The 15,229-nt window shown below is 44.9% G+C and overlaps 1 protein-coding gene across 1 annotated transcript in view; it reads left to right on the forward strand.

Annotated features, from left to right (window-relative positions):
• Positions 1 to 663: 663 nt before the first annotated feature.
• The window catches only part of LOC144196007 (uncharacterized), a 32,715-nt gene continuing 18,149 nt past the window's right edge, over positions 664 to 15,229 (forward strand). Inside the window, exons 1-4 of the mRNA XM_077715972.1 lie at positions 664 to 4,798; positions 6,631 to 6,846; positions 7,217 to 7,304; positions 15,150 to 15,193. Coding sequence (XP_077572098.1) covers positions 888 to 4,798; positions 6,631 to 6,846; positions 7,217 to 7,304; positions 15,150 to 15,193 — 4,259 coding nt within the window. The 5' untranslated portion in view covers positions 664 to 887. The remainder of the gene's footprint in view (positions 4,799 to 6,630; positions 6,847 to 7,216; positions 7,305 to 15,149; positions 15,194 to 15,229) is intronic.

The following is a 15,229-nucleotide window of genomic DNA, read 5'->3' on the forward strand; positions in this document are numbered from 1 at the left end:
ATCCGCCAATTGAATCCAAAGTCAACCTCAACAAAGACCCTTCGTCAGAACCCTCACTTCAATTAACCGAATCTTCATCTGAAACCATCTCCGAAGAACCCAATACTCAAACCCTCAATCTCAACATCGGAAATGATCAATCCCAAGACAAACCAATCCAACCCAGTTCCATCTACATCGGCATTGCTTCTTCGGACACGTCACCTAGCGAAAAACCGGTGGGCCAAAGTCAGCCACAACCATATGTCAGACTACCCCACATATTTGTCTCAGCTGCAAGTTCACCAGAAGATGAAGGAACTCAAGAACAGACCGGAGAACTTGAAGACACCACAACTGAGGAACGTACCACTGCAACTCCTGTAAACCTATCAGAGTCTCAGAAAGATTCTAAACCTCAAGATGGCGGTACATCTCTGGGCGACGAAGCAACGGCTATCGTTAGCCCCGAGACCAGACCACCTGAGACCTTACCACAGAGTCCACTAAAGGATTTTGACACAGATGAACAAAACCAAAACCAGGAAGCCTCTGTCTCAGATTCGGACCTCAAAGCCGAGGGTGTTGCCCTTTGTGAACCACCTCTTGAGAAACAGGAAGCAGATCTAGAAGAAGAGAAGCCACCAAGTGAGCTGAAGACATCGCCTCAAGAAGAACAAAAACCAGAACCTCCAATTGAAGAAAAAAGTACCTCTGATGTCTTATTGCCGGGAAACAAATTGCTGGCCAAAACGACCGAATCCCCATCAGATATAAAATCCTCTGAAGAATTCCAAGAACTGGACGAGAAGACCCAAAAGGATTCTTCTAGTTCTCAAGACCGTCCATTTGAAGAAACATCCACGGACAATAGCGTAACCGCTACAGTGAATGAACTACCCAAAGAAATGGAGGGAACCAAAACCGCCAGCCCAGAACAGACGACTTCCCAATCTGGAACCTCAATTCTTGGTGGTATCCTCCCTGGCTCAACAACCACTGGCAGTGGTTTACTGTCAATGTTTGGTGGTTCAAAATCCCCAGCATCCTCTGAAACAAGCGAAACGTTACCTCCAAAAGAGCCACAAGTTAAAGGGCTACTCTCAATGTTTGGGACTTCAAATGCTCCAACACCCCACGAAACCAAGGACGCTTTATCTCAGGAAGGCAAAGGTTTACTCTCAATGTTTTCTGGATCATATTCTCCATCTTCTCTTGACGCCAAAGGACCGCCTCCTACCTCAAACTCACAAGAACCACAAGGCAAAGGTTTACTCTCAATGTTTTCTGGATCAAGTTCTCCAACTTCTCCTGAAACCAAGGTCTCATCACCTCACCCAAGTCCACAAGAACCACCCACAAAAGGTCTTTTATCCATGTTTGGTGGATCTCCGGAAACCAAAGGACCTTTAGCCCAGTCCAGTCCACAAGAGCCACAAGGAAAGGGTCTACTCTCAATGTTTGGTGGCTCAACTCCTCCTCCTCCTACTGAAAATAAAGGACTACCACCTTCTCCAGGACCACAAGAACCAATAGGAAAAGGTCTACTCTCAATGTTTGGTGGATCCACTGCTCCCGCCACCCCTGAAGTCCAAGGAACGTCGCCCCAGTCGACCCCACAAGAACCACAAGGAAAAGGTCTACTCTCAATGTTTGGTGGGTCAACTCCTCCTCCTCCTCCTACTGAAAATAAAGGACTACCACCTTCTTCAGGACCACCAGAACCTCAAGGAAAAGGTTTTCTCTCCATGTTCGGTGGACCAACTCCTCCCACAGCCCCCGAAAGCAAGGGACCATCACCCCAGTCCACCCCACAAGAGCCACAAGGTAAAGGTTTACTCTCAATGTTTGGTGGATCAAGCACCCCAGCATTCCCTGGAGCCAAAGGACCATCACCTTCTCCAAGTCCACAGGAATCGCCAGGAAAAGGTTTGTTCTCCATGTTTGGTGGCTCCAGTAGTTTTTCGCAAGCTGGACCAAGAGGTCCGACTCCGGGAAGTTCACCAGTAAGGGGTCCTCCACCTAAAGAACCCGCAGGGAAAAACTTGTTTTCCATGTTTGGAGGGTCTGGACCCCAACAACAGGGGTCAAGTCCAAGAGGTCCAGCGCCAGGGGGGTCAGGTCCAAGAACTCCCGCGCCAGCTAGTGCTGGATCTTCTTTATTTGGAGGCATCCTTCAAGGTTCTTCTTTCAATAAAGAAAGCCCGGGTTCAGGCCTCTTCTCCAAGCTCGGGGGTCCCGGAGCCTCGCCCGGACCGAGGATCCCGGCAACGGGAACGTCAGAAACCTCTGAAACCGGATTCTTCTCAAAGCTAAGTGGACAAAAGCAGCAGAATACGGCGGCGGAATCAGAAGGAGGTTTTAAAGTTTCTTCTGTCTTCTCGCTGGGAGCAAGTTCCGATGGAAACAAGAGCAAAACCGGCTTTGGAATCTTTGGAACGTCTTTCGGGGCGGAGTCCAAACAGGAGCCAGAATCTGTTACCATTCAACAGGACACCAGTACTAAAGGCGAAGATGTGGCATCCCCAGAAAACAAAGAGTCTCACTTAATAGAACCTTGCCCAAGTGATGACGTTCAAGCCCCAGAAAGGACCGAGGACCTCAAGACGGAGACGAGACTAGTAGAAGAATTAAACGCCCCAGAAACAGAAGACCTTCTCAAGACCGAGCCCAGTCCAAGTGAAGAGTCTGCAATTAATGCCGAGCCTGATTCTCAGGCAAATACTAACATATTGAACCAAAAGGATTTTGATCAAACCCAAGACGGCCCCAACCAAACTTTTGAGGATACACTTCCGCTAAAAGAAGAGGACAAAAGTGAACAAATCCTTTTGTGTGCTGAAAAAGAGTCTGAGGTAGTGTCCGATGTCCAACCGGTAACCAGTCTACCAGAGACTGACACCATACCTGATAAAGAAGCCGTAATCCTTGACAAACAACCGGAAGACCAGTCCAGGGAAGCTTCCACGAGTCAACCAGAGACTGAAACCTCACCTGATAAAGAAGTTGTGATTGTTGACAAACCATCCGATGACAACCAGTCCACGGTTGCTGAATCAGAAATCCAAATCTTGCAGCACGATGTAGAGAATGCAATCATGGCGGTCCAACCTGACGTGATCCAAGTGGACCATTTGCAAGCTGGTCTTGAAGACGTACCGATTACCGAGCAAGAAAGACACCCTGAAAACTCCTCAAAGACTCTTGTTGAATATGAAGAAGCCCACATGGACCCAAAAGAACTGAAAGAACAAACCGTTGATATGGAAAAAACAACTTCTGAATCACTAGAGATGACCGTCCATAAGGATGTTGTAGAGGTGGCAGAACCACGTGGTGCCGAAACAGGGGAACCCGTGACTAAAGTCCCATCGTTAGAAGAAACTGCAGAGGAACCAACTCAGCCAGAACCCTCAGCAAAAGTGCCAACTGTACAAGATCAACCCTCTGACAAAACTGTACCAGGTGCCTTGATAGAAGATCTAGAAAAAGGTCTCACCAACCCACCAGAACTTGCAGGTAGTAAGTCTCTTCTGCCTGGTCCTGATGTACCTCAACCACAGCCCACACCACGACTATCTGGACCAAGAACGGGTCCACCAAGAATGAGAGGACCTTCACCGATGGGGGGACCGCCGGGTATGCCAGGGTCCAGAATGCCAGGACCCAGAATGACAGGACCCAGGATGACAGGACCCAGAATTCCAGGACCTCAGAAACCCCCAGAGCCGACTGGATTTTCCGGCTTCATGTCAATGTTCTCCAGCCCCCCCAGCGCACCTAGTAAACCTTCAAGCGTTGGTGGATTCTTCACCAGCTCACCCGGATCCCTCTTTGGCTCCTCCGCCCCCCGTCAAGCGCCAAGACCAGCACAACAACCGCAGAAAAGCTCATTTTTTGGACTTCCTACTAGCATCGCACCTGAATCCCTCACCGGAGACCTTCTGGGTATGTTCAAGGGTCCTGAAACGGCAAAATCCGAGGAACCTCCGCCTGAAAAGACCACAGAACATGTAGAAACCATTGAGGACTCTGATCCCGAAAAGGGTTCTTTGGAAGAAGTGGAACATGAAGATAAAAAAGATGGGAAGGAAAGTCCTATCCCTGAGAAAGACGGGTCTGAAGGTCCGAAACTTGAACAAGAAGACGTAGACGTATCTGAGAAACGTGAAGAACCCGAAGAACCATCTGAAGTTTTGGACAAAGCAACTGTGCTTACTCCCCCTGAAGTCCAAGAGCCTGAGACCAAAGTCCACGTAGAGATCCCAAACACACCCGCACCTAAATTTGGATTCTTATCCGTCGCTACTGAAGGAACGTCCTCCCTTGGATCCCTCTTCTCATCCTCACCATCTCCACCCACAGACGCAAAACCATCTCAGCCAGAAGGGGGCCTCTTCTCCGGTTTTAAGAGTCTATCCGCAGGTATTTTCCAAGAAGACAAACAACCCAGTAAGGAAGAACCCTCATCAGTTTTCGGCATGAAACTAGGGTCCATGTTTGGAATGCCGGATCCTCCAAAACCGGTCACCGTCCAACCACAGCCTCAAAGTTCCCAAGTAGACAAAGTCTCAGCAGGTTCTGGAGACACAGAAAGCGGCTCGGAAGGACAGAGCGGAACCTCCAAAACCGGGAGCTGCGACAGTCTTGCCGAGTCACCGCAGACGGGAATCGTTTCCGAGTCGGCGTCTTTAGCGGAAACTTGCGAAGAATCTCGAGTACCCGTGGTCATCAAGTCCTGTGAGGAAGAAGAAAGTATAACCACACCGCTGAACACTGAGACCGCCAAGGACCTCCTGGGACCAGAAACTGCTCCAAGGCTAGTGCTTCTCATCATGCTAATGCTAGCTTCCCCTGTCCTTTGTTTTGTCTTCTACCTTTCCTGACTTATTCCCTTGTTTTTTGCTAGCTATCTTTGTATTTTTATTGAACCTTATAACCATCCACTTCTATTCCAGTCCAGTGATATAAAAACAATACCTTGAGATACGAGCTTAACATGTTCTGGTACTGAGCTCGTATGTCAATTTACTTGTATCTCAAATCAAATTTTCCCATTGAAATGAACTAAAAACCATATAATTCGTTCAAAACCTCTGAAAATTAATTCTAATTTTGTTTTAAATTTTTGGTTCTATTAGCCCCGCCTCCACCCTGAATTTCAGATATCAACCTATCCGGGGTTGTTTACTTTTGTCTTCAAAATATTCCCAAAATAATGTACATAAATGTCCTTACAATAAGATAACTTAACACCAATTGCCAATGAGAAGTAGTATAAAGTCATTCCACTGACTAACGGGGAAAAAAAACCTTAAAAAAATGCAATGTCTTGTAAAAAAGAGACGGTCGTCGTCTTATATTGGGGCCAATGCGCTACTTTGGCAAGATAACAAAATGTCCGTGTAGACGACGTGTCGTGTTTGAAGATGGCAAATAGCACTTTGGAAGCTAACCCACGGCAGCCAATTTCTAATATGAATCAATGGCCAGATTCACGACGAGGCGCTGGCCCAGACGGGAATAAAAAGGCGGGGCGTGCGGGTGGGAGGGAGGGAGAGGCCATTTTGGAACGCGGCCAACGCCAAAGTAAATCAGCGCCACTTTCCTCGTTAGCCGTGGGCTAACGGACGTCTGCCGGCCGGCCGGCTTTCACCTCTAAAGCCTCACTCGAAACATTCAGATATTGTGGCCCAATCCGGGGGACGTGGCTATTTCCTGGGTATCCTCACAAATGAATGCAACAAACGCCAATCTCATTAGACAAATTGTCCATCTAGCAACATTGAATTAGAAGCTTTTTTCCCCCCTAATTGGACGTTTTCACTTAATTAGTTCATTTTTACTGCCCTAATTTATACACACAAACATACGTACTACACACACCAAATACAGTCTTCCCTCGATTATCGCGACTTCACTTAGCACAAATTGACTTCTTTGCGAATTTTTTTCTGCTGTTAATTATTAATCAATAATTTCTTTAGCCCTAATTGGATTTTTCCACTTAATCCGTTCATTTTTGCAGCCATAATTTATACACTTACACACAATCGTACTATACACTTACTGCCATACAGTCTTCCTTCGATTATCGCAACTTCACTTACCGCAAATTTGATTTTTTTCTGCTATTAATTATTAACAAATACATTTTTTTTACCGCAATTTCGATTTTTTTCTGCTATTAATTATGAACAAATACATTTTCATTATATATATATTTTTTATTTCATTTAAATAAACTAAACCTGCTAGCAGAAGCCACTCTGCTGTCTTCTTCTTGCTACTAGGACTCAGTATTGAATTAAAAATTAATAGTATTATTAATTTTATTTTGTTTTAGTTCATAAAAATGTGAAAATCCACTCAGAAACTCATAATTTGCCGCTCTCGCTACTACGATTCAGCACTGAAAAAAAATATATAAAATAGGGTTTGACCCTACTTTGCAATTTTTCAATTGTCGACATTAACTGCGATCTTTGAGGGATTACTGTACTCCAAACCTTAATAGAAAAGTATCCATCCTCCTAGCCTATCTCCCTGATTTTATCCACCCTCCCTGGATTAAGAACTCCGATTTGAAAAAGAAATATAATTATTGAAGATGATACTAAACAATCTTGATTTGTGTCCACTCTCCAGCAGCAGCCGCTTGGACTTTTCGGACGACATAAGCCAGAACAGCTCCCAGCTCAGCTCGGAACCCGAGTCGGGACCCCCGCCGGAGGACAAGGAAGCGCCGACGCCGGACCAAGTGGAGGTTGAAAAACCTCCACCAGAAACGAAGGACTCCATCACCCCGCTACCCAAAATTGTCCAAATGTGGGACGCTGGCGAAAACAAGACGAGGACTGAGAACAGGTAAGATTAGCATAATTAGCAATGATTCTAAATGGAAGAAAAACATGGATGGATGACATGATAAATTAAGGAGGTCAAAGGTCACCAAGGTCAAAATAGCAATTTCCTGATAACATAATGAATAATTAAAGGGATTATTACTATAATTATGATATACGTGCAGTTTATTTAAAAAAAACAGAATGGATAAGGGGATTCATTTGTTTTTAGTTCATTTCTATGGGAAACGTTCATTTCAGTAATGAATAAATTGACATATGAGCTTACTCTCGGAACCAATTCAGCCCATATCTCGAGGTACCACTCACTGTATTGGCAAAATGCTATATTATAAAGTCCAATTTATTTTTGATTTTTGTCTCCTAATCAGCGAGTTTCTGGACGACCCACCGCTGTGTTCTCCATCCAAAATCCGCTGGCTCAAAGCATACTACAAAGTCAAGACCAATCTCCTACAAGTAAGAAAATATCTATCTTTACCATCCCATAGTATTTCTCATCTATCCCAACCGGCAGCTAGCTTGACTTTCCACTTTAAATTCTCACTCATTCGTGCCAATTGCCTCAAACAAGGTTTTTTCTACCACCAATTTACCTCAAAATAAGTAGTAGAGTGTCAAAATACACATTGATTACATCCAAACGGGTATTACAATATATCGTCACTACACCTGCATACAAACGATTAAGCAAAATTAGCACGAAAGCTCCGGCACCCCCCGCGACCCTCGTGAAGCTAAAACCGTTCTGAAAATGAATGAATGGATAACAAGTGCTAATCTTGTTAGCAGCTTTTACCAAGTGGTTTGATAATCATGTTTTTTTGTGTGTGGGTGTGTCTTACACACCCAAATGACTGAACTCATTTCTGGAATAACTTTGAGCCAGAATGAAGGTGGAATGGGGGGGGGGGGGGGGGGGGGGGGGCTGATGTTCGGTGGAAGGAAGAAGCCATTACATTTTGGTTTGGATCCAAGATTTTTTTTTGCCACTTTTGTTAACATTTAAAAAAAAAAAAAACCCTGGCAGACCTCCGCAGTGGGAGGCGGAGTCTTTCTTGTTCAGAATAAATGTCATTTCACAGGGATGAATTGATTAAAAATATGGATGCCCATTTTTAGCAGGCGTCCAATCCATTTGTGTTTGTTGGATTGGACGTCGATGGCCGTCTTTGGCAGACAAGTCTTGGTTGGACAGTTTTTAATTGGTGGTTTTGTCAGTTTTGGTGTGGAGGGCGGGGCTTAAGTGAGAGAAATCAAGGAGGGCGGGGTTAAAGAGAGAGAAATCAAGGAGGGCGGGGTTAAAGAGAAAGAATTTGAGGTGGGCGGGGCTAAAAAGAGAGGCTGAGGGTAAAGAAGAGGAGATAAGAGAATGAGAAAATGAGACCAATCGGAGAAGAGAAGGATGGACGGAAAGGGACAAATTGAGTTAGCGGGAGAGAGAGGGAAGAAAAAAAAAGGAAGAAAGTGGAAGGTAAAGCGAAGCCAGTGAGAGAGAGAGAGAGAGAGAGAAAAAGAGACGGTCAAAAAGCTCAGAGGAAGACGAGCATCTCCATCAGCGGAGGAGGAAGACGAAGGATGAGATGAGGAAGATGAAGATGTTGCTGATCCCCATTGGATGTAGGAGGGGCTTTCTGTGGATTTGATTGACAGGGCAACCCAAATCAACTGGGAGTCTTTACGTAGCAGGTAAGTGCCCCAAAAGCCTTTTTTTGGTCCAAATGGGAGACATTTGAGGACACTTTCTATTTTTAACTCGACGTTATGCGCTTTTTTTTTTTACGGAAGCGTTCGCGTCCGCGGGGGTGTTAGGTCTTTGCCATTAAGACTTCTTTGGGTGGAAGAATGAGAAGGATGTGTTGAACTTCATGACACTTTTTAGCGGGTTCAATTCCAGTTTTGGTTGAGCTTTGAATGGAAGATAAATAGTTGTTAACGTAGTGGTTACTTTTGCTGATCAAAAACGTCACCTGATCAATTCCTGGCTTCCAAAAAATGTAGATGTTACATCACGTAGGCTGCAATATTAACATTTGGTATAAAAATGGGCTCAGCAAGACCCACATTTTTTTGTTCACATATTTCAGTTGTCATCTTGTTTTTTTTTTAGAATTTAAATATAAATCAAAATGAATATAAACGGAAAAAACGTGCATTTTAAAGCAGTTTAGAAGATTAATTAATATTTCAACTTGGTTTATATTTACTCACTTAAGTAAGGCGCACGCAAAAGTCTCAAATTTTCTATAAAGTGGACATGGTGCCCAATCAGTTGGTGCACTAAATTTAAGATTCTGTAGATGTCGCTGTTTTACACTTACAGATTGACTGTTTGGGTACATTGCTTGCTGACACACTATATTTATAAAGTGAAAGTGACAACTTTAGCAATTGAAAAAGAAGTTTTCGTCTGCGACCAGTGATCGATGCAATCCGGATTAGAGCCCAAATGGGTCAAACCAGATCGGTTTTCCAAAAAAAAAGTACTTTATTAAAACCATTTTGACCCTTACAAAATTTACGAAAAACGTAAATAATACTGGAAAAACGTACAATTTGACAAATCTGGCAACCCGTCACCATTCTATGTTAAGGATATGATGTGTGGTATACTTTTTAAAAAACATTTTGACCTGTAAAAATTGCCAAAAAAACGTCTAAAATACTGGAAGAACGTCCAATTTGACAGATCTGGCAACCCGTCGCATTCCTTTATTAAGGATTTGACGTGTGGTAAACAAGAAGTGGTGTGATTTACATTGGCGACCTTTTTTTGACAGCAAAGGACTCTGGCGCCCACTTCCTTCCTTCCTCCATGCCGACATCCAATCAATGTGTCACTCAACAAATATAATTAAGAGTATTGTTCTCTGGCTGTAAAGTCTGCAGACTCGTAAAAAGCCAAGAGACCTTCTCCATATTGACTTTTGAATTGGATTTATTCAATAAGGGACAGCACCTATTCATATTCACGTCAATCAACATATTTATGTAAATATATAAGATTGTAGCCAAGCGCTAATTTCCATCTTTCGTCCAGTGGAGCCAGTGGTTACCTCATTGGACTCACAATTCTGGGTTCCTAGGTTCGAATCCAGGTCGTTCCACCTGTCTGGAGTTTACGTGTTCGTACATATACTGTGTGGGTTTTCCCTGGGTACTCTGGTTTCCTCCCACATTCCCAAAACATGCTTGCTAGGCTAATTCTGGGCTAATTTGGTACTAGCTATGAGTTTTTGGTTGTTTGTCTCCTTGTGCCTTGCCATTTGTTGAATATAGTGAATATAATATAGGCTCCAGCACCCCCTCACAACCCTAATGAGGGTCAGGTGGTCCAGAAAATGAATGAATGAATAGTCCCTTGTGTAAGTTGTAATTAAACCGTATTAGACACACTTAATACAGTTTTAGACAGTGTTGTGATGGCAGTTTTATTGGTCTAACAGCCATGCTTTAAGATGATTGGTCAAGAGCTTCAAAGGTGGGATTTCAGATATGTTAATTGCTATTGAGTTCCAGGCTTTGGCTAATTTAGCATTGTTTTTGAAGGGAACTACACAGTCACCTCTAGAGCCAGCCATTGTTGATATGTTGGATTTTTTTGGTGCAAAATTTTGTATTCTAAGGTTTGTGGGTATTTTGTTAAATATCTGACAGTGGTGGTACCTTTTTTTATGTTCTGTCCAATACTTTCAGAGCTTGTTAATAGTTTCAGTTGTTTTTAGTATTGTTTTGCAGGCCCATGACTAACTTTTTAGGCCTTAAGTCGGGTCTCTCTCGATTATAACTGCTCTTCTTAATCATTTCGGGGCGGGGCATCTAAAACATCGTTCCTCAAATGTCTTCCTGGTTTAAAAAAATATATACAAATCGTACTATATTCATTCATATTTTATATATCTTTTAGCCTAGTCACATCAGGCTGACTTGCCTGGATAAAAACCGGAACACTAGCATCAAGCTAACGACAACAATGCAAAGAACAACATAACAAAACATGTTCTCCAGGAATCGCTCCGGTGGGCAACATGGAGCTAGCCAGCCCCCCAAGGGTAGCGTCAAGACCAAGAAGCGAGCCCCCAACCCCAAAGTGGCTTTGGTCATCCGGGGGAAAATCCACCGACTCCTACAAGGGTCCACCGACCACCGCCTTCCCGATTCCGAGCTCTATTACGAGGACGAGGCGGAACGGGAAAAACGCGGGAAGGATCCCCGACAAGTCCATCCCGAGGCGGAACCCGGGGACGAGGGGTGCTCCTCTACCCTGGTGTCCAACGGGAAAGGACACGGCGGACCACCGCAAACGCTACGGGTAGGGGAGGCGGCCTTGACTCGGGAAGGGTGCTTACGGATACCCTGCACTTTGCAGCGCAAAAGCGGGAAATCCCCCGCCGCCCGGAAGCGGATTTCATTTGAAGGTTTACTCCCCTTGTCCCCGGAGCCGCCGCCCACGTCCAGCCCACTCTCGGCGCCGGCCGAGACGGACCGCAACGGGTTTTCGGCGGGTTCCCCTCGCACTCGACCCAAAAGACCCTACTCCACTGGGGACACCCTGGATTACGACTTGGCCCCGCCTCTCCCGGGGCCACCAGAGTCCGAGGGAGGGCGTCTAGGTGAAGAAGAGGAATCCAGCGCCGTCATTGATCACATTCTCAAAGAGTTGCGAGGGATTAACAAGATCCAGGAAGAGATCTCGGACCTCAGGGATTACTTGACTTCCGTCAAGGGTTCTGTGGAAGAGGTCTCGTCCTGCGTGGATGCCGTGTTGGTGGAAATTGAAGGGATTCGGTCCAGCGAGAAGGCGGATAAAGACCGGGGAACCTGGCCAGGGGACGGCACCCCCACGGCTCGTCGAAGACCCGCTAGTGCTTACGGTAGTTTAGGGAGCGCCACGCCAAAGTCCAACCGTTTCCTGGACCTTCGCAAAGGGGAACCGCGAAGACCCAGGGCACAGGACTACTCCGTGTCCCCTATCACGGAATCGGACAATCATTTGGACCCCGAAGAGGACACTTCGGACCTAAGCTCGGACATTCCAGAAGGCGCTTTGGCCAGAAAACTGAGCTTCGGCCGAGACTGCCTGAGCACCAGTTCTTTGTCCTCTCAAAGTTCCAAGTCAGAGTCCGATTTGGAGAGACCTACAGGTCAGAGAAATGCGCATTGGAGCAACACCAACCTTCCACATGGGGGAGCCGGCGAGCATCTGTGGGATGGAGAGTCTTCTTACTCGGTGGATCCTAAAGCCGAGGCTTACTTTGAAAGTGTGTTCAGGTACGATCGCTACGCCACTCGGATCTCCAGGGAACGGGAATTAGTCGAACCTGGGGGGTATAGCTCCACCCCCCACGCCAGGACCTCATCACGCCGGGAGGACTGGCAAACGCGGAGGTCCAAATCCCAGCCGGGATTCCAGACTAACCCCAGAAACTACGATGCTCAATCTTATTCTTACCTGAAAAGTTCAGGTCATCGTTCTTTCGACGAAAACTACAGTTCCTCCAACGGGTTTAGCTACAACCAATCAGGCAACGGCAATCATTTTAGCAGCTACGAGGACCGTTACACCCCCTACGACCACGCCTCGGGGACGTGGGCTTCGGAGGAGAGACCCTTTGTCCCACAGACCCGGCACCACCACCACCACAGTCACCGAGATCCCCAGACCGGATTCAACGTCAAACGGATCAGTCGAGCCGTTTCCGACTTCAGTTCAGCTTTGCGTGGAGCGCTTCGGAAACTGGAGGTTCCTCCAGACCGGGATCTGGAAGACCCCACATATTTTGAGACCACTTCAGACCTTCCTCCCAAATCTTTTAGCTGGGATTTGGTTAGCCAAAACTTTCCCTACGAAGAAGAAGAAGACGACTTTCCTGCCGACAGCCTCCATTACCCAAGTTTGGAACGGGTAACCTACCCCCAGTCCTTGTCCGATAGCGTAGCGGATGAGGCTAACGTTCCCGAGAACTGGTCTACGGACCAGAACCTCATGAGTACGCTTTCTCGAGGCACCACGACCGAATCTCTGTCGGTTGAAGAACCGCAAGGACTCGTTGAAGGGCAAATGGCAACGGCGCAACCCGAGGACCAAAACCTGGAGAGCAACGTAATGGATGAAAGCAAGATGAAATGTGGGAGGAGCTTCCAGCAGATTCTAAGGGAGAAGCGGGAGATCAGGCGCAATCTGGCTAGCGCCGCCACTTCCTCGCGAGAGGCTTTTGACGCAGGTAAAAGTTTTAAATTGACATATTTATGATATAAAGTGTTTTAGGGTGTACCTACATGTACTTAAAACCAGATTTTTTTTAGCTGTAAGTACCAAAATAAGTTTTATAAGGACTTTGGTCTGGTTATTTTAACATTTTGTTTTCTTCCTGCATTACGCTAGTCTCTATCTATCTATCTGGCTAGCTAGCTAGGTAGCTAGTTAACCTACCCGCAATGTTGTCAAATATCTAGTTCTAAATATTTCTACTGATATTTTCAAATTTCAAAGAATGTAGTTTTATGGAAAGTGACCAACAAATACAGTTAAAGTAAATATTTTTACTGATTTTAAGTTTCAAGGTACGTATTTTTATAGAAAGTAGCCCTCAAATGCTAACTGCTAACTTCAATTGCCTCAAATATTTAAGTCTAACAATTTGTACTGACGTTTTTAAGTTTTTTAGTACGTTCCTTTGTGAAAAGTGGGCATCAGATGCTAAGCGCTAATTTCAATTTTCTAGTTTCGAAGTATGTACTTTTATAGAAAGTAGCCATCAAATGCTAACCGCTAATTTCATTTGTCTCAAATATTTAAGTTTAACTATTTGTACTGACGTTTTCATGTACGTTCCTTTATGAAAAGTGGATATCCGATGCTAAGCGCTAATTTCACTATTCTAGTTTCAAAGTACATACTTTTATAGAAAATGGCCATCAAATGCTAACCGCTAATTCCAATTTCCTCATATATCTCAACCTGAATATTTCTCCTGACGTTTTTAAATTCCAAAGTACGTCCCTTTCCGGAAAGTGACCACCCAATGCTACGCGCTAATATCAATTTGACACCATCTGTCATGTGGTATTCACCAAAGCCAAGATTTTTCTTTCCCCGCGGGCGCCATTCATCCATCACCTGCTAGCGACCAGCCACCGCGGCAGCCATTTGCTGAATTAGAAGGCCTGATTTATCTCCCCGGAAGACGGAGATATCACATTATTATTCATTTTTTATTTTCTATATAGCCCACAGACGCTTTAATGAGCACTGACGAGCTCAGCCGGCCATTAGCGCTAACGCTAAAACATACGTTGACGCTAAGAAACGTTAAGCTAAGTAGTAGTATTAACTTTTAGGGATTAGTATTCGTTAACATTGACATTTTTTAATTGAATTAAATGTCTTTTATTGTCATTGTACAATTACAATGAGATTTAAATGTGAAAAGATGAATATAGAAGAAAAATAAAGTGATATTTTGTGTTATTTTGCAGGTGGAATTCAAGATGGAGATCAGGTTTCTGACTGTGTGGTTTCTCTGCCTCCCGACATTACTAACATTGCATCCCCACAAGACCTTGTTCATCTGTAATTTGATGGAATGTTTCTTTGGCATCCATTTTGTGCCGTGTTTTGGGCTACGCAGTCGGACATTTTGTTTCCCAGCGGTCATTTTGTCCATTCTTCACACTCATTCAAAGTTAGCCTTCTTTTTCTTTAGCCGCTAACGTTAAACTGATGTTTGGCAGATGCTAATTAGTGGTTAGCATGTCAGCCTCGCAGTTCCGGGGTCTTGGGTTCGAATCTAAGTCAGTCCACCTGTGTGGAGTTTGCATGTTCTGCCCATGGCTTGTGTGGGTTTTCTCTGGGTACTCTGATTTGCTCCCACATTCTAAAAAAACATGCATGCTAAGCTAATTGTATGCTAAACTACAATTAGCTACGAGTGTGAATGGTTGTCTGTCTCCTGGTTCCCTGCGATTGGCCCTGGCACCGATTCAGGGTGTCCCCAGTTAACCGGGATAGGCTCCGGCACCCCTTGCAACCCTCGTGAGGTTAAGTGCTTCAAAAAATCAATGAATAAAAATAATATTTGGCAGTAATTTCTAGATATTTCGAGTGTTGACGTCTCTGAAACGTCTCGGAGCAATGCTAGCTATCGCTAGCTATCGTTAGCAATCATTAGCATGTCGTGTGGAAAGTCAAGCAAGTTGCTTCGGTTTCAACCCGCTTCCATCTGCATGCCAATCATCTTTGAACCTATCAAAATAACCAAAAAACCTCGGTTTTTATGACCTTTGACTTTGTTTTTTTTTCAGAGCCAAGATGGCGGTCGTGACAGACAGCCGTGGACAAAACCAGGGTCAGTCAAGGACTTTTCTAGTTATTGCCAAATTGT

This window comes from Stigmatopora nigra, chromosome 4, assembly GCF_051989575.1.
Source record: "Stigmatopora nigra isolate UIUO_SnigA chromosome 4, RoL_Snig_1.1, whole genome shotgun sequence".
Taxonomy (NCBI): Eukaryota; Metazoa; Chordata; class Actinopteri; order Syngnathiformes; family Syngnathidae; genus Stigmatopora; species Stigmatopora nigra.